This window comes from Loxodonta africana, chromosome 12, assembly GCF_030014295.1.
Source record: "Loxodonta africana isolate mLoxAfr1 chromosome 12, mLoxAfr1.hap2, whole genome shotgun sequence".
NCBI lineage: Eukaryota > Metazoa > Chordata > Mammalia > Proboscidea > Elephantidae > Loxodonta > Loxodonta africana.
The window spans coordinates 99,806,099-99,831,797 of NC_087353.1; the positions used below are offsets into that span (position 1 = coordinate 99,806,099).

The 25,699-nt window shown below is 46.4% G+C and overlaps 1 protein-coding gene across 1 annotated transcript; it reads right to left on the minus strand.

The window, feature by feature from the left end:
- Positions 1-17,342: 17,342 nt before the first annotated feature.
- Positions 17,343-22,972, minus strand: SBDS (SBDS ribosome maturation factor). The gene is made up of 5 exons (XM_003416633.4): positions 22,728-22,972; positions 21,848-21,977; positions 21,047-21,247; positions 19,059-19,223; positions 17,343-18,064 (listed from the first exon to the last, which is right to left on the minus strand). The coding sequence occupies exons 1-5, from the start codon at positions 22,853-22,855 to the stop codon at positions 17,936-17,938; spliced, it is 753 nt and encodes a 250-aa protein (XP_003416681.1). The 5' UTR covers positions 22,856-22,972; the 3' UTR covers positions 17,343-17,935.
- Positions 22,973-25,699: the final 2,727 nt, after the last annotated feature.

Genomic DNA, 25,699 nt, shown 5'->3' on the forward strand with positions numbered 1-25,699 from the left:
TCTGTCTATCTCTATCACAGCTCTGATTTCTTTAGGGCATATACCTGGGAGCCGGGTGGGTGGATCATATGGTATTCCTATTTCTAGCTTTTTGAGGAAGTGCCATAGTGTTTTCCATAGTGGTTGTACCATTTTTATTCCCACCGGCAATGTATAAAAGTTCCAATCTCCCCACAACTTCGCCAACATTTGTTATTTTCTGTTTTTTTGGTTAGTGCTAGTAATTTCAGGGTGAGATGGAATCTCATTGTAGTTTTGATTTGCATCTCTCTAATTGCCAATGATCGTGAGCATTTCTTCATACGTTTGTTAGCAGCCTACGTGTCTTCTTTGGTGAAGTGACGGTTAGGTTTTCCTGTAATTTTAAACTTACAGAAAAATTGCAAGAACAGCATAAAGATCTCCCCTTTGTCTTTGACCCGGAGTCACTGTTGTTTACCTTTTCCCCCGTTTGCTTAATCTTTGTGGGTGTGTGTGTGTTTTCATATCTGTAAAAATGGCGTGGTGGAGGTATCTGACCTCCTCTAACTTCACAGGGAGGAAGGAGAATCAAGATCAACAGCCTAAGGCTGATTGCTATGAGGTAGAGGTCAGAGTGCCCCCTCTCCCTAGTCCTTTTTACCAATTCTGACACCAACTGTCCCTCCCACGGCACTCTCTACTTCTCTGCCAAGTTCGATAATTGGTTGCAATGGCCTCACAGAACTCACAGACAACACTCACGATTATGGGGTTTATTAGGGAAGTAACAGGTTACAATTCAGGTTCAGGAACACTCAGGATACAGCTCTTCCATCAGGACAGCCTCTTTTCAGCCATGCCTGCAGGCGCTCCTCTCTCTGGCCCCTCAGCCTCTGCCACGCTCAGGCAAGTGCTACAAAGCTCTTTTAGCTCTGCCAATATGTGCCCAGAGACACTGCACTCTGCCAGTAAGCCTCAGGCTGAAGGCATTCAGCTCTAGCTCTGTGGGTCAGCAAACCTAGCTCCACCAAGTTCCCAGAGGCACCCTACTCTGCTGCAAGCCTCCTGCCCAGAGGTGCTCAGCTTTCTCACTCCATGGGCTCCCGGCCCACCACGCTATCTCCTGCTAATCTCCTACCTCTGCTGATGCCATTTCTCTGCCACCACTTCTCACTGTCTTCAGTGTTACAGCTCTCTCTCAGTCTTCTAATTCCAGAAGCTTCTCAGTGGAGGGTCTCGGGTCCAAAGGATGTGCTCCACTCCTGGCTCTTCTTACTTGGTGGTGGTGAGATCCTGTCTCTGGGATGGCTCATATTAAGCCTAGTGGGATAGCTTATTTGCATAATCCCATTCAATTATTGTGTGTGAGTCACAAAGACTATGGCTAGAAGGGCCATATTAAGCAATTCATTGCACTGCAATATCACATTTTTTTTAACCATTCGAGTTAGTTGGCACCATCTTCCATTGCTTTTAAAAACTTCTATGCGTATTTCCTAAGAATAAGAGCCTTCTTTTATATAATGACAGTTCTGAAAAAACACAAAACAAAAAACATCAACTCATGGTGGCCCACGTGCTTCAGAGTACAACTGTGCTCCACAGGGTTTTCATGGCTGTAATCTTTATGGGAGCATATCGCCAGGCCTTTCTTCTACAATGTTGCTAGGTAGGTTCCAACCACCAATTCAACCCACTGCAAACTGTTTGCTCTGATCAAAATCAGGAAATTAAACACTGATACAATACTATCATCTAATCTATAGCCCATATTCAAATTTTTTCAGATGAGCCGATAATGTTGTGTGTAATTTTTCCCCCAGTCTAGGACTTGATCCACGATCACACATTACATCTTGCTGTCCTGTCTCTTTAGATTCCTTCAATCTGGAACAGTTCCCGAGCCTTTGTCACTCTTCAGTCTCACTAATTTTGACTTTCATTGCCTCAGTTCTGCTCCTATGACTTTCTATTGAGTTGTCTAATTCTGAAATTTTATTGTTGTCTTCTGGATTTCTGTTTGCTGTCTCTCTGTGGATTCTTGCAGCCTACTAAATTTGTCCTTATGTGCTCCTATGATCTTCTTAAATTCCTCTTTTGCTTTTCTGTATGTTCCTTGGCTTGTTCTGTGTTTTGCGTGATCTCCTTCCTGATCTCTTGAAGAATTCTGTATATTAATCTTTTGTACACTACCTCCGGCAATTCCAGGAAGTTTTCTTCCTCTGGAAGATTTCTTCATTCTTTGTTTTCGGAGCTTGCTAAAGCCATCATGGTCTTCCTCTCTATGTGATTTGATATTGACTGTTGTCTCCAAGCTATCAATAAGTTATTATATTTTTTTTATTTTATGTTTGCTTACTGTGTCCTAGCTTCTTGTTTTGTTTTGATATGCCCAAATAGGCTGCTTGTGTGAGCTCGTTTGATTATTGGCACCTTTGAAGCTCTGGTGGCATAATGATTAAGAGCTAAAGGTCGGCAGTTCAAATCCACCAGGCGCTCCTCTGCAGGGCAGTTCTACTCTGTCCTATAGGGTCACCATGAGTTGGAATCGACTTGATGGCAATGGGTTTGGTTTTTCGCTTTTAAGCTCTAACGTCTTGTCACCAGGTTGTTAGATCTGTTACTAGGTATGTGAGCCTGAGAGTCTGTTTCCTTTTCTTGTATGGATTTAGCTCAGGTGTCCAGGGAGTCGATCACCAAGTGTGTGGTGCAGGCTATCACCTATGGTCCTGGACGGGCAGGGGTGATTGGTGTAGGCACAGGTATTTGGCTGTAGTAAGGGGTCACACGCTGAGCAAGGCAGGGGGCTGACACCCGCCCTTGAGTGCCTGGGAGGAAAGCATGCCCCTATTCCCTAGAGTACGTAGGCGGGTGGGTTTTGCAGTCTGACTATGGGCACCCAATGCTGTTGGCTGTAAGGACTGGGAGGCATCACTTATTCTTGGACCCCTGTTGTGGGTGACTAGGTGTTGTGGGTGGAGCCACCAGTCCTCAGGCCCCTGATGTGGGTAGGTGAGGACTCTGCTTAATAGGCAGAGTGTTGTCAAATGTCATGAACCTGCCACTACACCATGTAGCTGATACAGTTAAATTTAGGCTTCAGGTATATACCCTGTTGTACTGTGCTAATGAGGGCCTACGCTGTTGAAATGGGCCCACACAGGTCTATGCAGGGGTGAAAGGTATTCAAAGTCCATGTACCCCTTACTCCTGTGCCTAGGCAAAGAAGCTGTGCCTGCCCTGAGTTCCCAGTTTAGGGGAGCTGGCAGATAATTTTTTCCCTGTTTGTTAATTTGTTCCCTCATCAAGGTCTGGAGAATGGCTCAGGCCGTGTGACGGTCCTACTTCTGGCCCAGGGGATGCAGCAGTCTCTGAAGCGGGCCCGAGACACAGAGCAGAGCAGGGAAGGGGCAGGTAAATGGGAGACAGGCTTTTCCCAAAGGGGTGTTTTTTGATCTGCACGGTAGGTTAGACGCATGTACTTATCTTTTGCTAATTGAGCACCACTTTTCACTGGTTCTGGAGGCTGGAGCAGACCCTCTACCGCTCAGTCTATCCTGATGTGGAAAATGCGTCCTGAGCACCGCTGCTTGCCTCGCCACTCACGCTGGCCGATCTGGTCTGCAGGGTGTTGATTCCCGCCAGGTCAGGTCTGGCAACGCCTGGTGCTTCCGAACCGTCTCTCCCTCCCCCTGCTGCTTAATCTGAGTCCTCAACTTTGCCTTTGATGGTAAGAGCTCCTAGATTGTGGTATATATATAACCAATTCACTCGTTTTTTCAGGTCTTTGTTGTAAGAGAAACCATAGAAAGCGCTTGACTCCTCTGCTATCTTGGCCCTGTTCCCGCCTTTGTCACTGTTGATGCTGTGTGACACACTTATAGTGGACTAAATTGATTTTTGACCCTCAGTATTCACCCCAATAAGGAGCCCTGGTGGCACAGTGGTTAAGCACTCATCTGATAACCAAAAGGATGGCAGTTCAAACCCACTAGCCACTTTGTGGGAGAAAGATGTGGCAGCCTGTTTCCGTAAAGGTTTTACAGCCTTGGAAACCCCATGGGGCCACTCTATTCCACCCTATAGGGTTGCTGTGCGTTGGATTTGACTTGATGGCAATGGATTTGGCTTTGATTTTGTTACTTACCCCACCGGCCTGGGCCATGAGGTGCTGCCGCTCTCGCTGTTGTTGCTTTCACGGTGTTGGTGGGTTTTCCTGAGTCCTAAGGTGCCCTTTCCTCAGACATTCATCGGAGAAGCAGTTAGGGAGGGGACCTGGTCTAGGCGTTACTCTCCAACTGACTGGATTGGAAAACTCAATCCACACCTTTGAAGTCCTTGGGTTTATCGGCAGTGCTCACACAGGTTTTTTAATTAAATTTTTTTAGTAGCTTCATGTACATTTTCTAAAAATAATATTTTATTGTGCTTTCAGTAAAAGTTTACACAACAGTTCAGGTTCCCATTCAACAATTTCTGCACAAGTTGTTCCGTGACATTGGTTACATTCTCCACAATGTGTGAGCATTCTCATTATTTCCATTCTAGTTGTTCCATTTCCATTAATCTAGTTTCCCGGCCCCTTTACATTCTCATCTTTGTTTTAAAGCAAGTGACTACTTGGTCTCATATAGGTGATTTTTTTAAAGGAGCACAGTACTTACGGGTGTTATTCTGATATTCATTATTTTGTGAGCCAATTTAGCTACAAAGTGACTTCAGGGATTAGTTTTGGTTAAGGTTTGAAGAATTATTTCGGGACAATAGTCTTGGGGAGTCCTGTTGCTGGGTGAATACCCCAGATTTGCTCAGTGCGACAATAAACAAGAGGTTGAGGTGGGAGATCAGAAAAATGCCTTTATTTAATTGCACAAGGAAAGAAGCAATTGGGGCTGTTGCTTCCAAGACTCCTCCCCTCCTTGGGGAGGTGGGCTTTTACAGAGAGCAGACAAGGAATATTTAGGATTGACCTTTACGCAGGTGCTCAGAGCTTTCCTTAGACAAAGGTTCGATCCCCCGGGATGGAGGAAGAGGTTGATTTTCTTTTATGAGGATGTTAAGTATCCGCCCAGAGGTGGGTTGAGGCCATCTGTGGCCCATCCTGTGGTTATCTTGTCAAGGACAATTTTAGAAAAAAGTGCAGCTTCTTCTTCTCAGTGTGGGAGAATCAGCCAGAGCAGGTGTCTCTTAGAAGGATTGGGCTCTGAGGCTGCCTGCCGCAGTCCTCCAGTCTCAACCAGTCTGGATGGTCTTTTTTTTTTTGTAGGAATTTGAGGTTCTGTTCCACATTTTTCTCCCGTTCTATCCGGATCCATCTATTGTGGCTCTGTTTAGAGGCTGCTAGTAGTAGCTGGGCACCATCTAGTTCTTCTGGTCTCAGGGTAGATGAGGCTGCAGTTCTTGAAGACTATTTGTCCTGGAGACTAGTTTCTTCTTTGAGTCTTTGATTTCCTTCTTTCTCTTTTGCTCCAGACAAGTAGAGACCAAGAGTTATATCTTAGATGGCCACTTGCAAGCTTTTTAGAACCCAGACACTACTCACCAAACTAGGACGTAGAACATAACTTTATGAACTATATTTTGCCAGTTGACTGAGATGTCCGCCGAGACTATGGTCCTAACTAATCCTTCAAACCCAGAAATCCAGTCCCGTGAGGTTTTTGGTTATGTTTAAGAAGGCCCACATGAATTTGGTACCTTGAGGCACATTGTTAGTCTCCAGAGGGTGGGAGTGGACCTTAAAGGCCTGTGAGCTCCCATCCATGGGGAGGGGGGTGTAGGAAGAGTTAGAGAGAAACTGAGGCCAGACCAGTGTGACCAGGGCAGGCCTGTCAGTGGCCCCTCATTGTCAGTCATGCACATGGTCCACATTCTTGCTGCTTCGATGCTCTAGGCCAGGACACGTCCAGGCCAGGGTGAGGGGAGTGGCCCTGCTCAGAGTGGGCTCGGGTCTTGTGAGCTGGGTCGAGTCATCTTCGAGCAGGAATTGCTGGGCTGTGTTGCTGTGTCAATACCAGGATGTTCTGTTTGAACAGAATCAAAGAGGGGGAACTTCTGAGACAAGACCTGCAAAGAGCCGGAGGTTGGCTGGTCCCAAGGCGCATAGCAGAACAAGAACTGGAATCCAGGACCCCCTGGCTCTCAGCCTCACAGAGGCTCTGGGGTGTCGGTCAGAGTCACAAGCCTGTGGGTTTGTCATTTGACCTGGGCTCCGAGCTGACTACGTCTATTATCTCATTTACTCCTCATCTCTGTGGGGCTGGTAATGTTTTATCCCCATTGCACAGACGGGGAAAATAAGGTAACTTGAAGCCCCTCCACTTTCTCAAACAGTTTCTTGCCTGACCTGGATTTGGAAGCCACAGCGGCCGAGGAAGGGCCTCCACTTTCTCTCTCCTGGCCTTGCCTCCTCTCCCACTTGCTCTGCTTAGGTAAGGGATAAAGGGAGGAAACGTGAAAGAGGAGCGTTGTTGTTCGTTGCTGAGTCAGCTCTGACTCACCATGATCCCATGTACAACAAAATAAGATGTTGCCCCGTCCCACGTCCTCTTTATGAGATCATTGGTATACTTGAGTCCATTGTTGCTGCCACTGTGTATTTTCAGTGTCTTCCAACCTAGAGGCTCACCTTCCAGCACTATGTTGGACAATGTTCTTTTGTAATCCATAGGGTTTTCATCAGCTAATTTTTGGAAGTAGATGGTGAGGTCTTTCTTCCTAGTCTGGAAGGTCTGCTGAAGCCTGTACTCCATAGGTGACCCTGCTGGTATTTGAAATACTGGTGACATGGCTTCCAGTATCACAGCAACACACAAGCCACCAAAGTACAGCAAACTGACAGACGGGTGGTGGAGTAAAGAGCGGTAAAGAGGTTTAAACTGACTGGGCAGTTGTAAGGTGACCTTGCTACCTACCCTCTGCGAGTGGTGGATGCCCAAACATTGGCATCTTTTGGGGTGCTCCACCTCATGGGGGCTCCTAGCACACAGCACCCTTATGCATGCCTCCTCAGCGGGCAGCCTACAACCTCCTTCTCAGCTCCTGCCCTGGCAGTGGGGGTACCTAGCTCTTGAGTGGGGCCCTTTGTAGATGGTTCAGGTCCGCTACCTTCTCTGGTGTCCTCTCTGGTACAAGGGAACATTCACTCTGTTCTGCCCCATGGGCGAGTGCCTGGCTTTGCTGTAGTTCTCGCTTTTCTCTGCCCTCAGCGTTTTGCCTTTGGGCTTTTCCAGACAAGAGTCAGGGACCAGTGTGTGCGTCCTTTAAGCTCCAGAGGACACACAGCCAAGCCCCTCAAGCACCTCCAACTTCTAATCACTCCCTGTACCTGTCCTGCGTAGATGGCAGCATTTCTCTTTAGGATGGAGGGGTTTTGTCATCTATTGTTCTCAGGAGCAAGTTTGGAGACTTTATGAGTCTGATTTTGCCATGCTGCTCTGTAGTGGTGTTATTTTAACCCCATCCTGTGAGGTAGATAGGGTATTTTCTCCATGTTAAGGGTGAGAAAGCTGAACATCAGAGAAAGTAATAACCTTGTTGCGGGTGCCACAGCTAGCTTGTGTTGGAACTCAGATCCTGGGGCCGGGCTCTGCCCTGAGGAAAACGATGCCTCTCTCTCAGCCCACAGCTCGTTCTGTGCCCTTGGACATATCACAGATCCTCTCTGAAATAACACTATGGAAAATTTATTGTGCACATGCACATATGCTCTCTGACAGGTTTAGCTTTTGCATATATTATCACCTCCATTTTGCTGAAGAGGAAATAAAGGCTCAGAGAAGTTAAGTCATTTGCCCAAGGTCACACAGCTGTTAATTGATAGATCTGAGAACAAAGTGAGAGACTTCTGATTCTAGAATCCATACTCTTTCTTCTGTATTTTACAGATGAAATTACCAAATTTCTGAGGCCCCCAAAATGCTCAGGGAAAGAAGGCATAATAAATATAAGCAAAGTTAGCTAAACTAAAATTATTTTTATTTTCTTTAATTATCTTTTTCAGCCTCTGTATAATTATCCCCAACAGCTTTCAATTCCAAATGATGTTGAAGACTTCGGATTTGAAAAAGGACCTGTGAAGTTGGATTAGGGAGAAAGAGACTCTCCCTGGAGATCTAAAGAGAGAAGTAGAGTTTGACAAAGCCATTCATGGCCAATGGACTTGTTTGGAGCTGCCCTTGAAGCAGTGGGTCTGCAGTTAGCAGGGTTATGGACATTCACCGCATGGTTGGCCCACTGGGTAGGTACGGTGTGAAAAGGCCTGGGTGTGAGTACAGGTGCGTGCTGAGTGAGCCTGCAGGTGTACAGCTGGGGCTCCAGGTCTCCCTCTGGGCCAGTGCCAGACAGTGGAGTAGGGAGAGAGAGGGGAGCTGGGGGAAGGCCCGTTTCCTGAGAGCCTGTGCAGTGGGCTTTATTAAGATGCTACCATCTAATCCTCAGAAACAGGCCTATGAGACAGGTGGGAATTGAGCCTTCTTTAGGGAGACAGGTCGCACAGCAGAACCAGAACCGGAATCCAGGACTCCCTGGCTCTAAGGCTTTGCTGTCCACCCACGAGGCCACCTGCCTCCAGAATGTCCACAGACCCCAGACTGACCATGTACAGAAATGGCGTTCAGGGTTTGCTCACATTAAATTGTCTCCTAAGTAAAAATACTATTACTACCATCTCCATTCTACAGATGAGCAAACTGAGGCTCAGAAAAGAGTGGAGGCTTAGGTTGGAATGGGATATGAGAACTACTCCAGGTATTGGAGTCAAGTTTTGTTCACATCTTAAATTATGATGGTTTTCGTTATCTAAAAAAAAAAAAATTTTTTTTTTTTGACACCCACGTGACTGGTTGGTGGCTGTGCATTTGTGAAATATTTTTAATATTATTCCTGTTTATGACTGTCGAGGGCTAGGGTCTGATGCTAGCAAACTCGTGGTACATTCCCTTTGGGAACTCTGGCATCGTTTCCTTCCATAGATTCCAGGAGTAGTGACTGCGTGTTTATTACTTGCCAGGCGCCAGGCCTTGTGCTTACATTGTGTGTGTGTGTGTGTGTGTGGATTCACAGCATACAGTAAACAAACAAGCAAACAGGCACTGAGATAGAGAAACAGGGCCTACTTTACCTGGGATTTCAGAAGACGCCTCACAACTGTGGAAAGCACCTGGCATTTCCTTTTCCTAAAGTGCTTTGTTTGCATCCTATAGGGATTTGATTCCTCCTCCTACCCTTCCTGCTAAGTAAATTCCAAGGAAAAACCAAAAAGCCGAACAAAAACAAAAACACCCAAAACACCAAACTTAAACAAAACAGAAATTCTCCTTTTCTGAGAGCAGCGGTGTTTCCTTAACGACGGCTAGCATTTACCGCGCGCGCTCGCTGTTCCACAGGCCCTGCTCCAAGGGCTTTACCTGGGCTCCCTCTCCACTTCCAACCCCGCTGCGAGGCGATGCGCACATTTCCCCCTCAGAGGAGGAAGGGGAGGCCCCGAGGGGTCAGCCAGGTGCCCACCCACGGCTGTACCTGATCCCGCAGTCAGGCTCCAGAGCCCAGGGATGATGACACTACCTGGACACGGGCCACTTCACCAGAGGCAGCCGTTCTCCACAGGGGCGGCTTGTCCAATAATCCAGGTAAGCGCGGTGCTTACCTTGCTTACCGGATCATCTGTAGTGAACAATTTCACATTTTTTTAGCAAGTCAATGATTCTGCTTCTACGTATGGCTGGTGTCTCTCTCTCTCCCAACCCCACAGCACCTTCCTATGGAAGCAAAGCCTCTTTCCCAATTTACAGTCCCTGATGGGGCGGACGACCCAGTAGGCAAGGTAAGCATGGGCTAACTTATGCTTATTTACCAATCTGTAGTGAATAATTTCAGATGGGTTTCACCACATTGTTCACTACAGATAAGTAAGTAAGCACAAGGAAGCCTGTGCTTACCTTGCTTATTTGGATACTCCACCCTGGTTCTCAAACTTGCGCTGGCAGCTTGTTAAAACACGGAGCCAGGCCACACCCAGAGCATCTGATTCAGCAGGTCTAGGTGGGGCCTGAGATTTTACATTTCCAACAAGCTCCCAGGTGATGGTCCAGGGACCACACCTTGAGAACCACTAACCAGAAGCATTTCCAATGAGGTCCTTCCTAGAACCCTCACTTGATAGATCCAATGTCAGAGTGAAAGGGTCTGACACCCGCCCCCGCCGCCCCACTCCCATGTTCACGTTTTTTTTCTCTTTTATATACTTTTATTTATTTTGTTGCTGTTGAGAATATACACAGAAAAACATAAACCAATTCAACAGTTTCTACTTGTACCATTTAGTGACATCAGTTATATTCCTCCTGCTGTGTAACAATTCTCACCCTGCTTTTCTAAGTTGTCCCTCCCACGTTAACATAAACTCACTGCCCCCTAAGATTCCTATCTAATCTTTCTAGTTGCTGTAGTCAAGTTGATCCCACAAAAATAGTTCTTAAAAGAGCATGGTGCTCAAGGCAGACATTCTTTACTAGTTAAACTAAACTATGGTTTTAAGAAGACTTCAAGGAATATTTCTGGCTTAAGGCTTAAAGATTATCTCAGGGCAATAGTTTCAGGAGGTCATCCAACCTTCAAGACTCCGGGAAGTCTGGAGTCCATGAGAATTTGAAATTCTGTTCTGCATTTTCCCTTTTTGATCAGAATTCTCTGAAATCTTTGATCAAAATGTTCAGTAATGGTAGCCAGGCACCATCCAGCTTTTCTGGTCTCATGGCAAAGGAGGCAGTTGTTCACAGAGGCAGTTAGCCACACCTTCCATCTCCTCCTCCTGTTCCGGACTCTCCTTCTTCCTCTGTTGCCCCAGGTGAGTAGAGACCAATTGTTGTGCCTTGGATGGCTGCTTGCAAGCTTTTAAGATGCCAGGCACTACACAGCAAAGTGGGAGGTAGAATAGAAGCACTAAACATATTGCTAGGCCAATTAACTGGGATGTCCCATGAAATCATGACCCTAAACCTCCAAACCAAGGAACAATATCCCACGAGTGTTTTGTTGTCCGTAAGCAGCCTCAGCAGCTACTCTTTTTTTGTCATTGTCGTAAATATATCTAATCACACAACTTTCGCCAATTCAGCTTTTTACAGGTGTACCACTTACTGACAGCAATTGTAATAACCGGCTGTGCCACACTACCCTTAATCAACGCGATTTTCCATCACTCCCTTCTCGCCCTCCCTCCTACTCCTGGGAACCGCTCGTAAACTCTGGTCTCTTTACATTTGTCTGTTCTTGCCTTTTTAGTTCTACTCTGCCCTGTAGGGTCGCTATGCGTCGGAATCGACTTGACGGCAGCGGGTTTTTGTTTTTGGTTTTGTTTTTTGTATGTGAGCTCATACAATATTTGTCCTTGTGGGATTGACTTATTTCGCTCACCATAATGTCTTCCAGCTTCACCCATATCGTAGCACGTTTTAGGCTTCATTTCTCCTACTGGCTGAGTAGTATTCGACAGTATGGACCACATTTCGTTTATCCATTCATCTGCTGATGGGCATTTCGGTTGTTCCCACCTTTTGGCTGGTGTGAATAGTGCTCAGTGAACAGTGGTGTACACGTCTCTTTTTGAGTCTCTGATTTCAAGCCTTTTGGGTATATATACATATATATAAAAAAAACCCAGTATATACGGTGGAATTGTTGAGTCACATGGTGACTCTATTGTTACCATTTTGAGGAACACCTACACTGTTTTCTACAATAGCTCTACCACTTTGCATCCCCATCAGCAGTGAATAAGGGTTCCAATTTCCCCACCTCCTCACCAATATTTGTTACCTTGCTCTTTTTCTTTTTTTGTCGTAGCCATCCTAGTAGGAGTAAAATGGTATCTCAGTGTGGTTTTGATTTGCATCTCCCTGATGGCTAATGATAGTGAGCATCTTTTCATGTGTTTGGTGGCCATTTGAATGTCCTCTTTGGTGAAAGGTCTGTTCAAGTCCTTTGCCCATTTTATAATTGGGTTATTTGTTCTCTTGTTAATTTGTCATAGTTTTATATATATTTTGGTTATTAGATTCTTATTGGATACATGGCTTCCGAAGATATCCTCCCTGTCAGTAGCTTGTCCTTCTTCGACTTTTAAAGACCCAAGTGATTACATTGGGCCCATTTGGAAAATCCATGATAGCCTCCCTATTTTCAGGTAACCTTAATTCCATCTGCAAAATTCCTCTTGCCATGTGAGGAAATTATTCACAGCTTCCAGGGATGAGGGCGTTGGGTATGCATATCTTTGTGTGTGATGGGGACATTATTCCACCTCCCAGGGATGCCTTCGTCATATATTAAGTTTTCACCTGTTTTGGATCTTGTCCTGGACTTCCGTTACACTGATTTGTCTGTTCTGTGCCAGTTCTATATTGCTTTGGTCAGAGTAGCTTTAAAGGCAGTTTTATTATTTGGCAGGACAATTTCCTCCTCACTCATCTTTTTCAAAACTGTCTGGGCAATCCTTGCCTTTTAGCTGGGCTTTCTTCCAGGCTCTTAGTAGACTGTTGGTAATTTCTGTAGTTGACGTGTCCTAGCAGGGAGTTGGCAGAGTAGGCTAGGTTGCCATATTTCTAAGCGTTTTATTAAAAAAAAAAAATTCTTGTGCCATTTCTCATAAACATAAACTTTGGGACTGTATTTGAGAATAAGGATTTTGGAGTTTGGACATAAACAATTTTATCGAGGACTAGCTGGCTTCCCCATGGTTGCCTGGGAGAATGATGAATGACTGTAAATAAATCTTGGGTCCTTTTGACACTGGAACACACTCTGTAGAGTTGTCTCTGTGAGCGGCAGCTGTATAGTGAGCCAGCACCTGTAACTGACTGCCTTTGTGACTGGATTGGGTTCATTTGCAAGCAGGTTATCTCCTCCATCCATGGCCACTTAAAACCACCAGCTCATTCAGCTCTCCTGTGTTAAGTCACAGCAGCCATGTTGTACTTGAGTTCCCACTGCTCTGCAGGTTGACTGCCTCTCTTGGAGGGTCCCCAAAGTGAGTTTCATGAATATTTCAAGTTATACCCTCCATATTCGGAAAGATCCTTTCAGCTGTTTTGGCTTAACTGGTAACTTAATTTTATTTACATAGCTGTAACGTCCTATGGGAGTCCCTGCGTGGCACAATGGTTAAATACTCAGCTAACCAACTGAAAGGTTGGTAGTTTGGTCTGCCCAGAGGTACCTCAGAAGAAAAGCCTGGTGATCTACTTCTGAAAAACCAGCCATTGAAAACCCTGTGGGAAACATTTCTACTCGGACGCACCTGGGGTCATGTGGGAAACGGTTCTACTCGGACGCACCTGGGGTCACGTGGGAAACGGTTCTACTCGGACGCACCTGGGGTCACGTGGGGAACGGTTCTACTCGGACGCACCTGGGGTCACGTGGGAAACGGTTCTACTCGGACGCACCTGGGGTCACGTGGGAAACGGTTCCACTCGGACGCACCTGGGGTCACGTGGGAAACGGTTCCACTCGGACGCACCTGGGGTCACGTGGGAAACGGTTCCACTCGGACGCACCTGGGGTCACGTGGGAAACGGTTCCACTCGGACGCACCTGGGGTCACGTGGGAAACGGTTCCACTGGGACGCGCCTGGGGTCACGTGGGAAACGGTTCCACTGGGACGCGCCTGGGGTCACGTGGGAAACGGTTCCACTGGGACGCGCCTGGGGTCACGTGGGAAACGGTTCCACTGGGACGCGCCTGGGGTCACGTGGGAAACGGTTCCACTCGGACGCGCCTGGGGTCACGTGGGAAACAGTTTCACTCGGACGCGCCTGGGGTCACGTTGGAAACGGTTCCACTCTGACGCACCTGAGGTCACGTGGGAAGCGGTTCTACTCGGACGCACCTGGGGTCACGTGGGAAACGGTTCTACTCGGACGCACCTGGGGTCACGTGGGAAACAGTTCCACTCTGACGCACCTGAGGTCACGTGGGAAGCGGTTCTACTCGGACGCACCTGGGGTCACGTGGGAAACAGTTCCACTCTGACACACCTGAGGTCACGTGGGAAGCGGTTCTACTCGGACGCACCTGGGGTCACGTGGGAAACGGTTCTACTCGGACGCACCTGGGGTCACGTGGGAAACGGTTCCACTCTGACACACCTGGGGTCACGTGGGAAACGGTTCTATTCGGACGCACCTGGGGTCACGTGGGAAACAGTTCCACTCTGACACACCTGAGGTCACGTGGGAAGCGGTTCTACTCGGACGCACCTGGGGTCACGTGGGAAACAGTTCCACTCTGACACACCTGAGGTCACGTGGGAAGCGGTTCTACTCGGACGCACCTGGGGTCACGTGGGAAACGGTTCCACTCTGACGCACCTGAGGTCACGTGGGAAGCGGTTCTACTCGGACGCACCTGGGGTCACGTGGGAAACGGTTCCACTGGGACGCACCTGGGGTCACGTGGGAAACGGTTCCACTGGGACGCGCCTGGGGTCACGTGGGAAACGGTTCCACTGGGACGCGCCTGGGGTCACGTGGGAAACGGTTCCACTGGGACGCGCCTGGGGTCACGTGGGAAACGGTTCCACTCGGACGCACCTGGGGTCACGTGGGAAACGGTTCCACTCGGACGCGCCTGGGGTCACGTTGGAAACGGTTCCACTCTGACGCACCTGAGGTCACGTGGGAAGCGGTTCTACTCGGACGCACCTGGGGTCACGTGGGAAACGGTTCTACTCGGACGCACCTGGGGTCACGTGGGAAACAGTTCCACTCTGACACACCTGAGGTCACGTGGGAAGCGGTTCTACTCGGACGCACCTGGGGTCACGTGGGAAACAGTTCCACTCTGACACACCTGAGGTCACGTGGGAAGCGGTTCTACTCGGACGCACCTGGGGTCACGTGGGAAACGGTTCTACTCGGACGCACCTGGGGTCACGTGGGAAACGGTTCTACTCGGACGCACCTGAGGTCACGTGGGAAACGGTTCTACTCGGACGCACCTGGGGTCACGTGGGAAACGGTTCTACTCGGACGCACCTGAGGTCACGTGGGAAACGGTTCTACTCGGACGCACCTGGGGTCACGTGGGAAACGGTTCTACTCGGACGCACCTGAGGTCACGTGGGAAACGGTTCTACTCGGACGCACCTGGGGTCACGTGGGAAACGGTTCTACTCGGACGCACCTGAGGTCAACATGAGTCGGCGTCGACTCAACAGCAACTGGTTTGTTCTTTGGTTTTAATATCCTCCGTTTTTTCTTCAAGGCAAAATCCCAGCTGTAGTGATGACAAGTTATTTTTGAGCAACACTATGCCCTTTTGAAGCACCTTAACTATGGCAGTGTGTCCAGTGAGATTACTGGGGTCCTGAGCAATCACCAGATGTCTCCCTTAGAAAGGCGGGCAGCTATCACGCAGCCTTGACACAATTCTCTCTGAACACAGATTTCACTAGGGAGAAATGCTTTCCTTCTACAGGGTCGCTCTGAGTCTGAATCGACTCGACGGGAGCAGGCTTTGGTTCTTTACCAACACTCCTCCTTTGCCATACCAATATATGTCCAAAATCTTTCTATAGTTTGAAAGCTTTTAAGTCTACAAACTATTTTATCTTAATTACATGTGAGTGATTCTTAGTCATGATCCTTGTCTCTGAGAGGAAGATAGACGTTTGTGGCTCTCTTCCCCTTCATCAAGCTCATCTGCCTTGGTGAACTCTGCTTTTCTGCGGCAGAAACCCAGAGCCACTGGGAGCTTTTGGTGTCCGTGTGGCTCGGCAGCAGAGATACCTCCTGGGCCTGAATAGCACTGAGCGCAGGAGGGCACGGCCCAGTCCGCAGGAAGGACGACCCTGACTTCAGTTCTACGACCCTCCCACGGGAAAACCGAGAATCTGGAGAGGTTCAGCTAGGGTTGGTCTTCAATTCGGTGGCACCCATGGTTCTTCCTGGGGTGTCTGGAAGGGGCCCTGGGGGGTTCAAGTCCATGTGCTCCAAGTGTTGTGAAATCAGTCCTGGGGACAGGCTCGAATGTCCGAGCTGAGACTAGCTTTGTAGCTCAGAAGAAATGTTTGTGCTGTGGGAGCAACTACATTTAGACTCTCAATTTTGAAGGTATCACCGTGGATAAATACATGGAGATAAAAATCAGGAGAAAAATCGCCGGCCTTTGTCACCCACTAAATGCTGTTAATGGCAAACTGTGTACGCAGACGACCTTCACTGTGCAGCAGAAAACTCGCAAGGTAACAAGGAACCTCGCTGCTACTGAAATCATAGGAATCTCATGATGTGGGCTTGAAAGTAAGAGATTGTCCTTGTGTTGGCTCCAATTCACAGCAACCCCACGTACCACAGGACGCAAGGTTGCCCAGTCTTGCGTCTTCAGGATCACTGGTTAAATTGCTCAGTTGAGTGCTGCCCAGGGTTCCTCCCATCACAGCTCACAGAAAGACATTTTTCGGGGGCAAATGTGAGAGGCACTGGCAGCCAGAGATGATGCCCTGCGTGGACCAGAAACCAAGTGGCCCACTAGTGTGCCTAGTGTGAAGGGTGGGAAGCTCTGGCTTAGAGGACAAAACCTCTATCCAAACATTAATGGTGGATTTGAAAAAGGCCATTAGCCAGTCCATTTCTCTTCATCCAGCTTCACTGTGATGGCCTGAGCCCGTGTGGATAGCACATACTACTTCCTTACCTACCAGGCCCAAAGCAGGGTGGGACAGACCAAGTCTAAGGCCCTGCCCTGAAGGAGCTGACAGTCTAGACAGGTATGTAAGTGGCTCTCTAGAATACAGGGTAGAACAAACTAAGCCCTAAGAGCAAACTGCCAAGTGGGAGGGAGTTCCAGAAACTGGAATGGATTATTGTGTATGGGGTACAAGGGAAGCGTCACAGAAAAGAGCTGAGCTAACAGAAGGGGTTAATCCTGAACCTTCATTCTGTCCAAATGTACACAGGGTCTCCAAGGCTGTAAATCTCTGCAGAAGCCGACTGTCGCAACCTTCTCCTATGGAGCAGCTGGTGGGTTTGAACTGCTAATGTTTAACAACTGCTCCACCAGGGCTCCTCTTCTGTAAAGACTATAGCCTTGGAAACCCTATGGGGCAGTTCTATGCTGTCCTATAGGGTCACTGAGTCAGAACTGACTCGAAAAGAACAGGTTTTTTAAAAAGACTTATCCAGGTGGTGATCAGGACAGGCCCTGTCCTAATACTTTGCATATGAACATTAGTCCCCAACCCTAAAAACAAAAGGCAGAGGACAGACAGGGAGCTAGGAAGCTGTCTAGAAACACAAACTACAGTGTAATAAAAATAAGAGTGGTTTTATTGATTACATATAATTTCTACTATATTAATATATATTATACACTTTGAGAATTAGAATAAATGATTTTATTTTTACCAAGAATAACTGAGATTATGGCAGCACGTTCAGTGAAAACTGTCTAAGTCCTGCACAGTCATCATGTACCTATTTTCCAGCCAACCAGGAAAGTCGTCATTCATGCCTCGGACCAGGCCACCCGGTAGTTACCCCTGTATACACATCCCATTAAGCAGAAACAAGACATTCTATCTTTTCATTTCCAGCAAGTGCTTCCTCTTTGTCACACAGAACTATCCCTCAGGTAAGTGACCTTACAGTAGTAATGTACAACCTTCTACCTTTACAGCCACAACAGCTGCCTCAGGTACCTTCCACCTTGGGAAGCTACAAAGGCGTGAAACAGCCAAGTGCCAGCATGGACTTTCTATCTTGGGTTTTCATTTTAGCCTAAAACCCCAATTTATAATGACAACCAAATTACTCCCAAATTATTATACTTAGGAAAGTCTCCTTGTGTACATGTTTTAACACAAAAATGGAACTCATTAAATAGTCTGAGAAGTATTTGGCAGACCACAAAAACAAAACAACTGTTGGGAAAGAAAACACTTTAGTGTTTTAGAGCTGAAGAGACTGGTGGCTGTCATTCCAATTTCTCATCTCCTTCTTCCACGTCCTTCAAATTGAGCACTTCCAAAGAACCTTTGCCCTTTGTCTCCTTTTTTATCAGCTCATCAATTTCTCTGAAGCAGCCTGGGTCAATCAGACACACCTGAAACATTTAACACAGCTGTTTACCACGTGAAGACAATTGATACAATGGAATAAACACATCTGAAACTTCCTTGAAGGCACACACATTACTGCTTTCTGGCTCTCTGTAATACTACAGAGCTGCCGGGCAACAGCAAGAGAACGCACAGGGCATCCAGCTGGCCAGTCCAGCCTCTGCCTTTAAGCAGCCAGGTAGGCCCCCGTGACAGGCATAAACCTCCCTGCTTCACTGCGTACCCAGATTCCTCAGCTGTATGATGAGTGGGCAGCACTAGAAGACTGTGGTCCTTTTCGTACAAAAGTACAACATTAAATTTTGTAATTCAGTGAAATTACCTCTTTCTATCCATGTTGCAAAAAGAAACAATATGTAAAGTTTTGAAAATACTTGAGAACTTCAAAAAGCGTCAGATGTGTTGTCTCTTCTTAAGAGCGAACACTCAGGACACTCAACAATCCCCTCGTTTATCTGCCAGAGAAGCTTCCAAGCTCTGAAGACCTGAATTCTCAGATGGCTGAATTTACTGTCTGGAAGTATGGGGTCAGGACCCAAACACACAAAGTTTCTGTTGCTTCTCTGACATTTCTCTGGAACACTCAGTTAACTTTCAGTTTTATTTCTATCTGCTCCATGACAGAAGGCTCACTGTAAAATATATTCCTCCATCGGAAATGAATATGACCAATGCAATTTTATCTTGAATAATTTAACTAAAAAATAAACAAATGACAAGTGTGCTTAACTATAACTTAGTTTCATTTAGATCTTGATGTTTTAACCTAATTCTAGGAAAGATGTTTCTGGAAATATCTTACTGTTCACGCCTTCTAAATGTTTGTTGTATTTATGACTAACCCAAACCCCAGTGCCCTCTAGTCGATTCTGACTCATAGCGACCCTACAGGACAGAGTAGAACTGTCCCATTTATGACTAAAGACTAAACTATTTTGGCAGCATGGAAACAAAGAAACAAGAATATTTCAATCTTACAATTTCCAACTGTTGATCGTAGTCTTCGCTCTCTATGACCTTGATAAATGGCTTGAGCTTTTCTTTCAACTTCTTCCCTTCACTCACTGGGAGAAGGAACCGAAGCCTCATGTGAGCACGCTCTATCTTCATTTTCTCCTTTAACTGCTTTATTACTTCCAGAGCCTAGAAAGACAAAATTGAAAATGTTTGCAATTTCTCCTTCTGCCACATTATTTCATGAGACATTCAAAACAAAGCAGTTTCTAGTTGGATTAGGAAATGGCTTCATAAGCAATGATAGAAAAAAAAACCAGATAAACTGGACTTTATCAAAATGAGCAGCTTAAAAAAAAAAATTATTGTGTTTTAGGTGACAGTTTTATACAGCAGATTAAGTCCCCATTCAATAATTTCTACACAAATTGTCCAGGGACACCGCTTACATTCTTCACAATGCATGAACATTCTTGTTTTCAGTTCTGGCTGTCCCATTTCCAGTAATCTCCCTGCCCCCTGACCTTCTCATCTTTGTTTTAAACTAATCGTTGACCGTTTGGTCTCATATAAGTAGATGAGTTTTTAAAACAGTGCAGTACCCATGGGTGATATTGTTTATTTTGTGAGTCCATCTGTTATTTAGCTAAAAGGTGACCTCGGGAGACAGTATGGGCTCAAGGTTTAAAGAGTATCTCAGGGCAATAGTCTCGGGAGTTCTCTGGTCTTAACTGGTCCAGGAAGTCTGGATTTTTTTAGAATTTGAGTTTCTGTTCCACATTTTAAAATTATCAAGAAAATGAAAAGATAACCTACAGGATGGGAAAAATATATGCAAATCATATATTTAATAAATAACTAATATTCAAAATATATTACTCTTATAATTTAACAATTAAAAAGACAACCCAATTAAAAATGGGCAAACAACTTGAATAAACATTTCCCCAAAGATATAAAAATGGCCACTAAGCACATATGAAAAAATGCTCAACACCAACAGTCATTATAGAAATGCAAACCGAAACCACAACGAGATACCACTTCACACAAACCAAGATGGCTATGACCAGAAAGAGGGAAAGTAAGTGTTGGCGAGGATGAGGAGAGATCGGAACCCTTATCTGTTGCCGGTGGGACTGTAATATGGTGCAGGTGTTTTGGAAAACACTTTGGCCATTTCCAGTTCCTCACAATTACCATATAGCCTATCACTTCTACTTCTCGGTATATATCTAAGAAAAATGAAGACACGTGTTCACATGTAAACTTGTAACGCAGTTCGTGGCAGTATTACTCATAATAACCAAAGGTGGCAACAAGTGAAAATGTCCAACAAAACATGGTGTAATCTGCACAGCGGGTACTATTCAGCCATAAAGAGGATAAAATATTGATGTATGCTACAACATGGACGAACCATGAAAACACTATGCTGTGTCAAAGAAGCCTGACACAAAAGACCACATGTTGTGTGACTCCATTTATACGCTATGTCCAAGATAGGCAAATCCAGAGAGACAAAGAGAAGAGAAGTGATTCCCAGGGGCCTGAGGGAGGGGTTGTTGGGGCTAATGGCTATAGGCTTTCCTTTTGGGGTGTTGAAAATGTTCTGAAATTAAACAGTGGGGCAGAGGTGCAAAACTCTGTGAGTGTAACCTTGAAACGTACATTTAGAAACGGTGACTTTTATGGTAAGTGAATTACATACAAGTTAAAAAATCTAAAACGTGGCGTCGGAAATGACCCTTTAAAAATCCAAGTTTTACCTTTAAAGGTTTGTTTTGGATGATCTAGATAAAAATGAGAATACACATATGTGCGTCTGATCTAAAAAAGATTACATTACCTCTCTTTACAAGTCCCATCAGCACCCTGCAAAAGAGAAACAAAACCATACCCACTTGTTCCTAAGGGGTATCCCTTCATTGTAACACACACGTTGTTTTAATAATTTCTTCAAGGAAAAGTAACTGCCACGGTGAGTTCTGACAGCATGAGAAACCACTCACCTGCTGTTTTGTACTCTTGTTAGTTTTGACTGAATAGTGGATGTCCTTCATGGCTCTCTCAATAAGGATGACGGTGTATGGTCTCTTTGTTTCAGGATTCACACATTTATCTGCTACAATAGTTGCAATGTCCCGAAACATCTGCTCCAGCTGTGTGTGCCTTTCTTTATCGGACACTTGAACCTCTCCTTTGGTCAAAATCTGAAGGGGGGGGGGAAAAAAAACCCCGAAATCAATGTCTCTATCTCTTATACACTACTTGCTTACTAACTATGGGAATTAATACTGGGGAAGAAAACGAAATTTCATCCTTTCCAGCTGCTTTGTAGGTAATGATTTAAGCTTTGCTCAAAAGAGGTACTGGATTATCATATGCTCCAAAAATCTCATTTATTTAGAATCCAGTGGAGGAGGAGAAAAGGCAATCTTAGCAAAGGGTCTAAAGAATAAGATACTTGAAAAGAAATTCTCCTTCCAGGTATAATGCATTCAAAAAACATATAAATAGACAAAGTGACATAATTTAATAGAAAGTTTAACTTCCACAGGTTTTGATGAAAAATAAGCACGTCCTGAATTATTAAAGCGAAGGTATGCAGGGCTCAGCTGCTAACCAAAAGGTCAGTGGTTTCAACCTGCCCAGCGGCTCTGTGGGAGAAAGACCTGGTAATCTGCTCCCATAAAGATTACAGCCTAGGAAATTCTATGGGGCAGTTGACTCTTTTGTATAAGGTCCTTATCAGCTGGAATACCCTTGAGGATACCCAACAACAACAACATGCTGCCGCTGGAAGAACCCACCTGCTTACAGATTTCAGTCTGGTCATCTGTCCCAAAGGCACTGATGAGATCTTCCTTCTTTGCAACCTGACCTTTGGAGACATTCACAAACACTGAGTGGGTCTGCAGAACTTCATCCAGGTCTTTTTCCCTTGTGAGGGCAGGAGAGAAAGTCCTAGTGAATACACTTGAAGCTTGGACATTCATTCACATTTACACACAAGAGGGCAACGATATAAAATACCAAGAAACGATAAATACTCCTAAGTGACCATGAGAGCTGAGGAATCAATTTCAAAACTCAGAAGCCTATTTACATTCGCCTTTACTCAGTGGGCGGAGCCCTGGTGGCGCAGTGATGAAGGGCTTGGCTGCTGACCTAAAGCTCAGCAGCTTGGATGGGGCAGTTCTACCGTCCTGCAGGGTCGCTCTGGGTCGCAATCGATCCCATGGCAACGGGTTACTCCAAGGAGAAAAACACCAAGGGAACATTCTGAACCCGGGGCGGGGATGGCGAACAGGGCGGGGCGGCTGCCAGAGAATACCGATCCCTAGATGGCGGCAGCGGGGACACTGCGCACTTTGGTGAAAACACTGGGCGCTGTGACATCGGCTGGACTGTAACCACGGAAGCATCTGCAAGACTAAGCTTCAGGTTTTATAGTTATTCTGGAAAACGAACTATAACTAGGAGGTTCTTGCTGGTGTCTCTGACGGCACCAAGAAAATAAACCCCGAAACCGAGCCAACAGAAAGGACCCCCGGCTCGGGCGCCCCGCTCGGGCAGGACAGCGGCCTCTCGCGCTCCCCGCAGAGACGCGCCCCCCGCTTCCCTCCCGGGCCGCAGGCAGGCCGCGCCGGGGCTCCCGGCTCCCCCGGGGGCGAGGAGGCGCTCACTCACACGCCGCTCCGCCAGCCGACGACCTTGTTTTTGTAGCAGGCGATTTCGAAGCGCTTCCCGGCGCGCTTCATCCGCACCACCGCCACATTGGTCAGGCGGATCTGGTTGGTAGGCGTGAAGATCGACATGGTGGCTGCTCACAGGTCTCGGTCCGGCGACCCAAGGTCCACCCGCGTCCGGGCCCGAAGCCGCCCTGAGGGCCCCGCGGCGGTGGCGCAGTAACGACCGCAGCGCGCGCGGCCCCTGCTCGCTCAGGGACGGCGGCCGCCGCAAGGCGCCCAGCTGACTTAACGCGCAGGCGTCAAGTGCGGCGGCCGTCAGCGCGAGGAGACGTGAGCAACGACGCCTGCGCGCTGTGGCTTTTACGACGCCGCTCCGCGCCGTAAAGAGAGGGGTTTTCTTTGCGGCGCTTTTCTCCGCCCATGTCGGCTCGAGGAGCCATGTTTAGCCACCCGGTGGAAACGCTCCGGCTGGCACCGTATAGTTCAGAGGTCACACCCACTGTAACCTTTTATTATGGGTAAAATTTGACGCAACGTAGAGATGTGTAACGAACCCCCACGTACCCATCACACCAATTCCATCATTATCAACATTTTGCTATTTCCCTTTCTTCATTTTTTCATTATTTTAAAGCAAATCATAATATGGTTTCAGCATTAAATACTTCAGTATGTTCCCTATCAGATAAACCCAACAGGATTAACCACACTTTTCTTAATGTCATTTAACAGCCAGTCCGTAACCCTAAGTCATGCCTTTTTTACACTCGGTTTATTCCAACTGGGATCCAGAGCCTCACAAATTGCATTTTTCCTATGAGTCCCTTAAGCCTCTTTTCCAATTTAATGATTTTTACATGTATAATTCAGTAACGGAAACCCTGGTGGTGTAGTGGTTAAGTGCTACGGCTCCTAACCAAAGGGTCAGCAGTTTGAATCTGCCAGGCACTCCTTGGAAACTCTGTGGGGCAGATCTACTCTGTCCTATAGGGTTGCTATGAGTCAGAATCGACTCCACGGCACTGGGTTTGGTTTGGTTTTTTTTGGTAATTCAGCAACACTGATTGCATTCTGCATGTTGTGCACCTATTCTCGCTATTCTTTTCCAAATCATTCCACCACTCTTGTTGTTAGGTGCCATCCAGTCGGCCCCAACTCAGCGACCCTGTGTACAACAGAATGAAACACTGCAGGTCCTGTGCCATTCTTACAATTGTTATGCTTAAGCCCGTTGGTGCAGCCATTGTATCAATACATCTTGTGGAGGGTCTCCCTCTTTTTCGCTGACTCTCTACCAAGCATGATGTCCTCCTCCAGGGACTGATCCCTCCTGACAACTTGTCCGAAGTATGTGAGACGTAGTCTCACCATCCTTGCTTCTAGGGAGCATTCTGGTTGTACTTCCAAGAGATTGGTTTGTTCTTTTGGCAGTCGGTGGTATAGTCAATATTCTTCTCCAACACCACAATTCAAAGGCATCAATTCTTCAGTCTTCTTTATGCATCATCTAGCTGTCACATGCATAGGAGGTGATTGAAAACACCCTGTCTTGGGTCAGGTGCACCTTAGTTTTCAAGGTGACATCTTTGCTTTTCAACACTTTAAAAAGGTCTTTTGCAGCAGAGTTGCCCAGTGTAATGTATCGTTTGCTTTCTTAACTGCTGCTTCCATTGGTATTGACTTTGGATCCAAGTAAAATGAAATCCTTGACAACTTCAGTCTTTTCTCTGTTTATCATGATGTTGCTTATTGGTCCAGGTGTGAGGATTTTTGTTTTCTTTATGTTGAGGTGTACTCCATTCTGAAGGCTGTGGCCTTTGATCTTCATCAGTAAGTCCTTCAAGTCCTCTTCACTTTCAGCAAGCAAGGTTGTGTCATCTGCATAATGCAGGTTGTTAATGAGTCTTCTTCCAATCCTGATGCTGAGTTCTTCTTCATATAGTCATATAGCTTCTTGGATTATCTGCTCAGCATACAGATTGAATAGATATGGTGAAAGAACACAACCCTGACACACAACTTTCCTGCCTTTAAACCATGCAGTACCTCTTCTTCTGTTCCAACAACTGCCTCTTGATCTATGTCCACCACTATAAACATAAATTAAATGTCCCATAAGCAAAAATTCTCCTTTTTCTACTTTCTCCCACCCCTCATAATCACAAATAATCTTTGGTTTCTACATATTTGCTTATTTCATGGAAGTGAGATCATACAGAATTGATCCTTTTATGACTTATTTTGCGCAGTATGATGCTTTTAAGATTCATTCATGTTGTGGTACATGTCAGGACTTCATTTCTCTTTATGGTTGTGTACTATTTCATTGTATGGAGATACCAGTTTGTTTATCCATTTTTCTTAGAAACAACGACAGAGAGACTTCATCCCACATACTTTGGACATGTTATCAGGAAGGAGCAGCCCCTGGATAAAGACATCATGCTTGGTAACGGGTCTGCAAAAAAAAAAAGGAAGACTCTCAAGGAGATGAACTGACAACAGTGGCTGCAACAATGGGTTCAAATATAATAATTATTACAAAGATGGCACAGGACCGGGCAGTGTTTTGTTCTGTTGTCCTTATGAGTCAGAACCCACTGGGCCAGCACCTACCATCAACATTCATCTGTTGACAGACATTTGGGTTATTTCCATTTTTTGGGCTATTGTGAAAAGTGCTATAATAAACATTGCTGTACAAGCCTCTCCATAGGTCTGTTTTAGTGCCCCCCTCTGCCACCTTGCTTCAGCCGCTCATTTCTCAAAGAAACTGCTCCAGGTCCTTTGAACAGCATGGCGGCTGCCCACTGTCTGAGTGCCCGCCAACACCCGAGTTATGGGCGGTGCTTCCTTCTGGACCCGCCCCTTGTTCCTTGCGCCAATCAGATAGGGACCAAGAAAGCTCCGGCTTCCAAACCCAGAGATCTGGGCGGAGCTTCGCTCTGAGCCCGCCCCATCCGCCTTTGA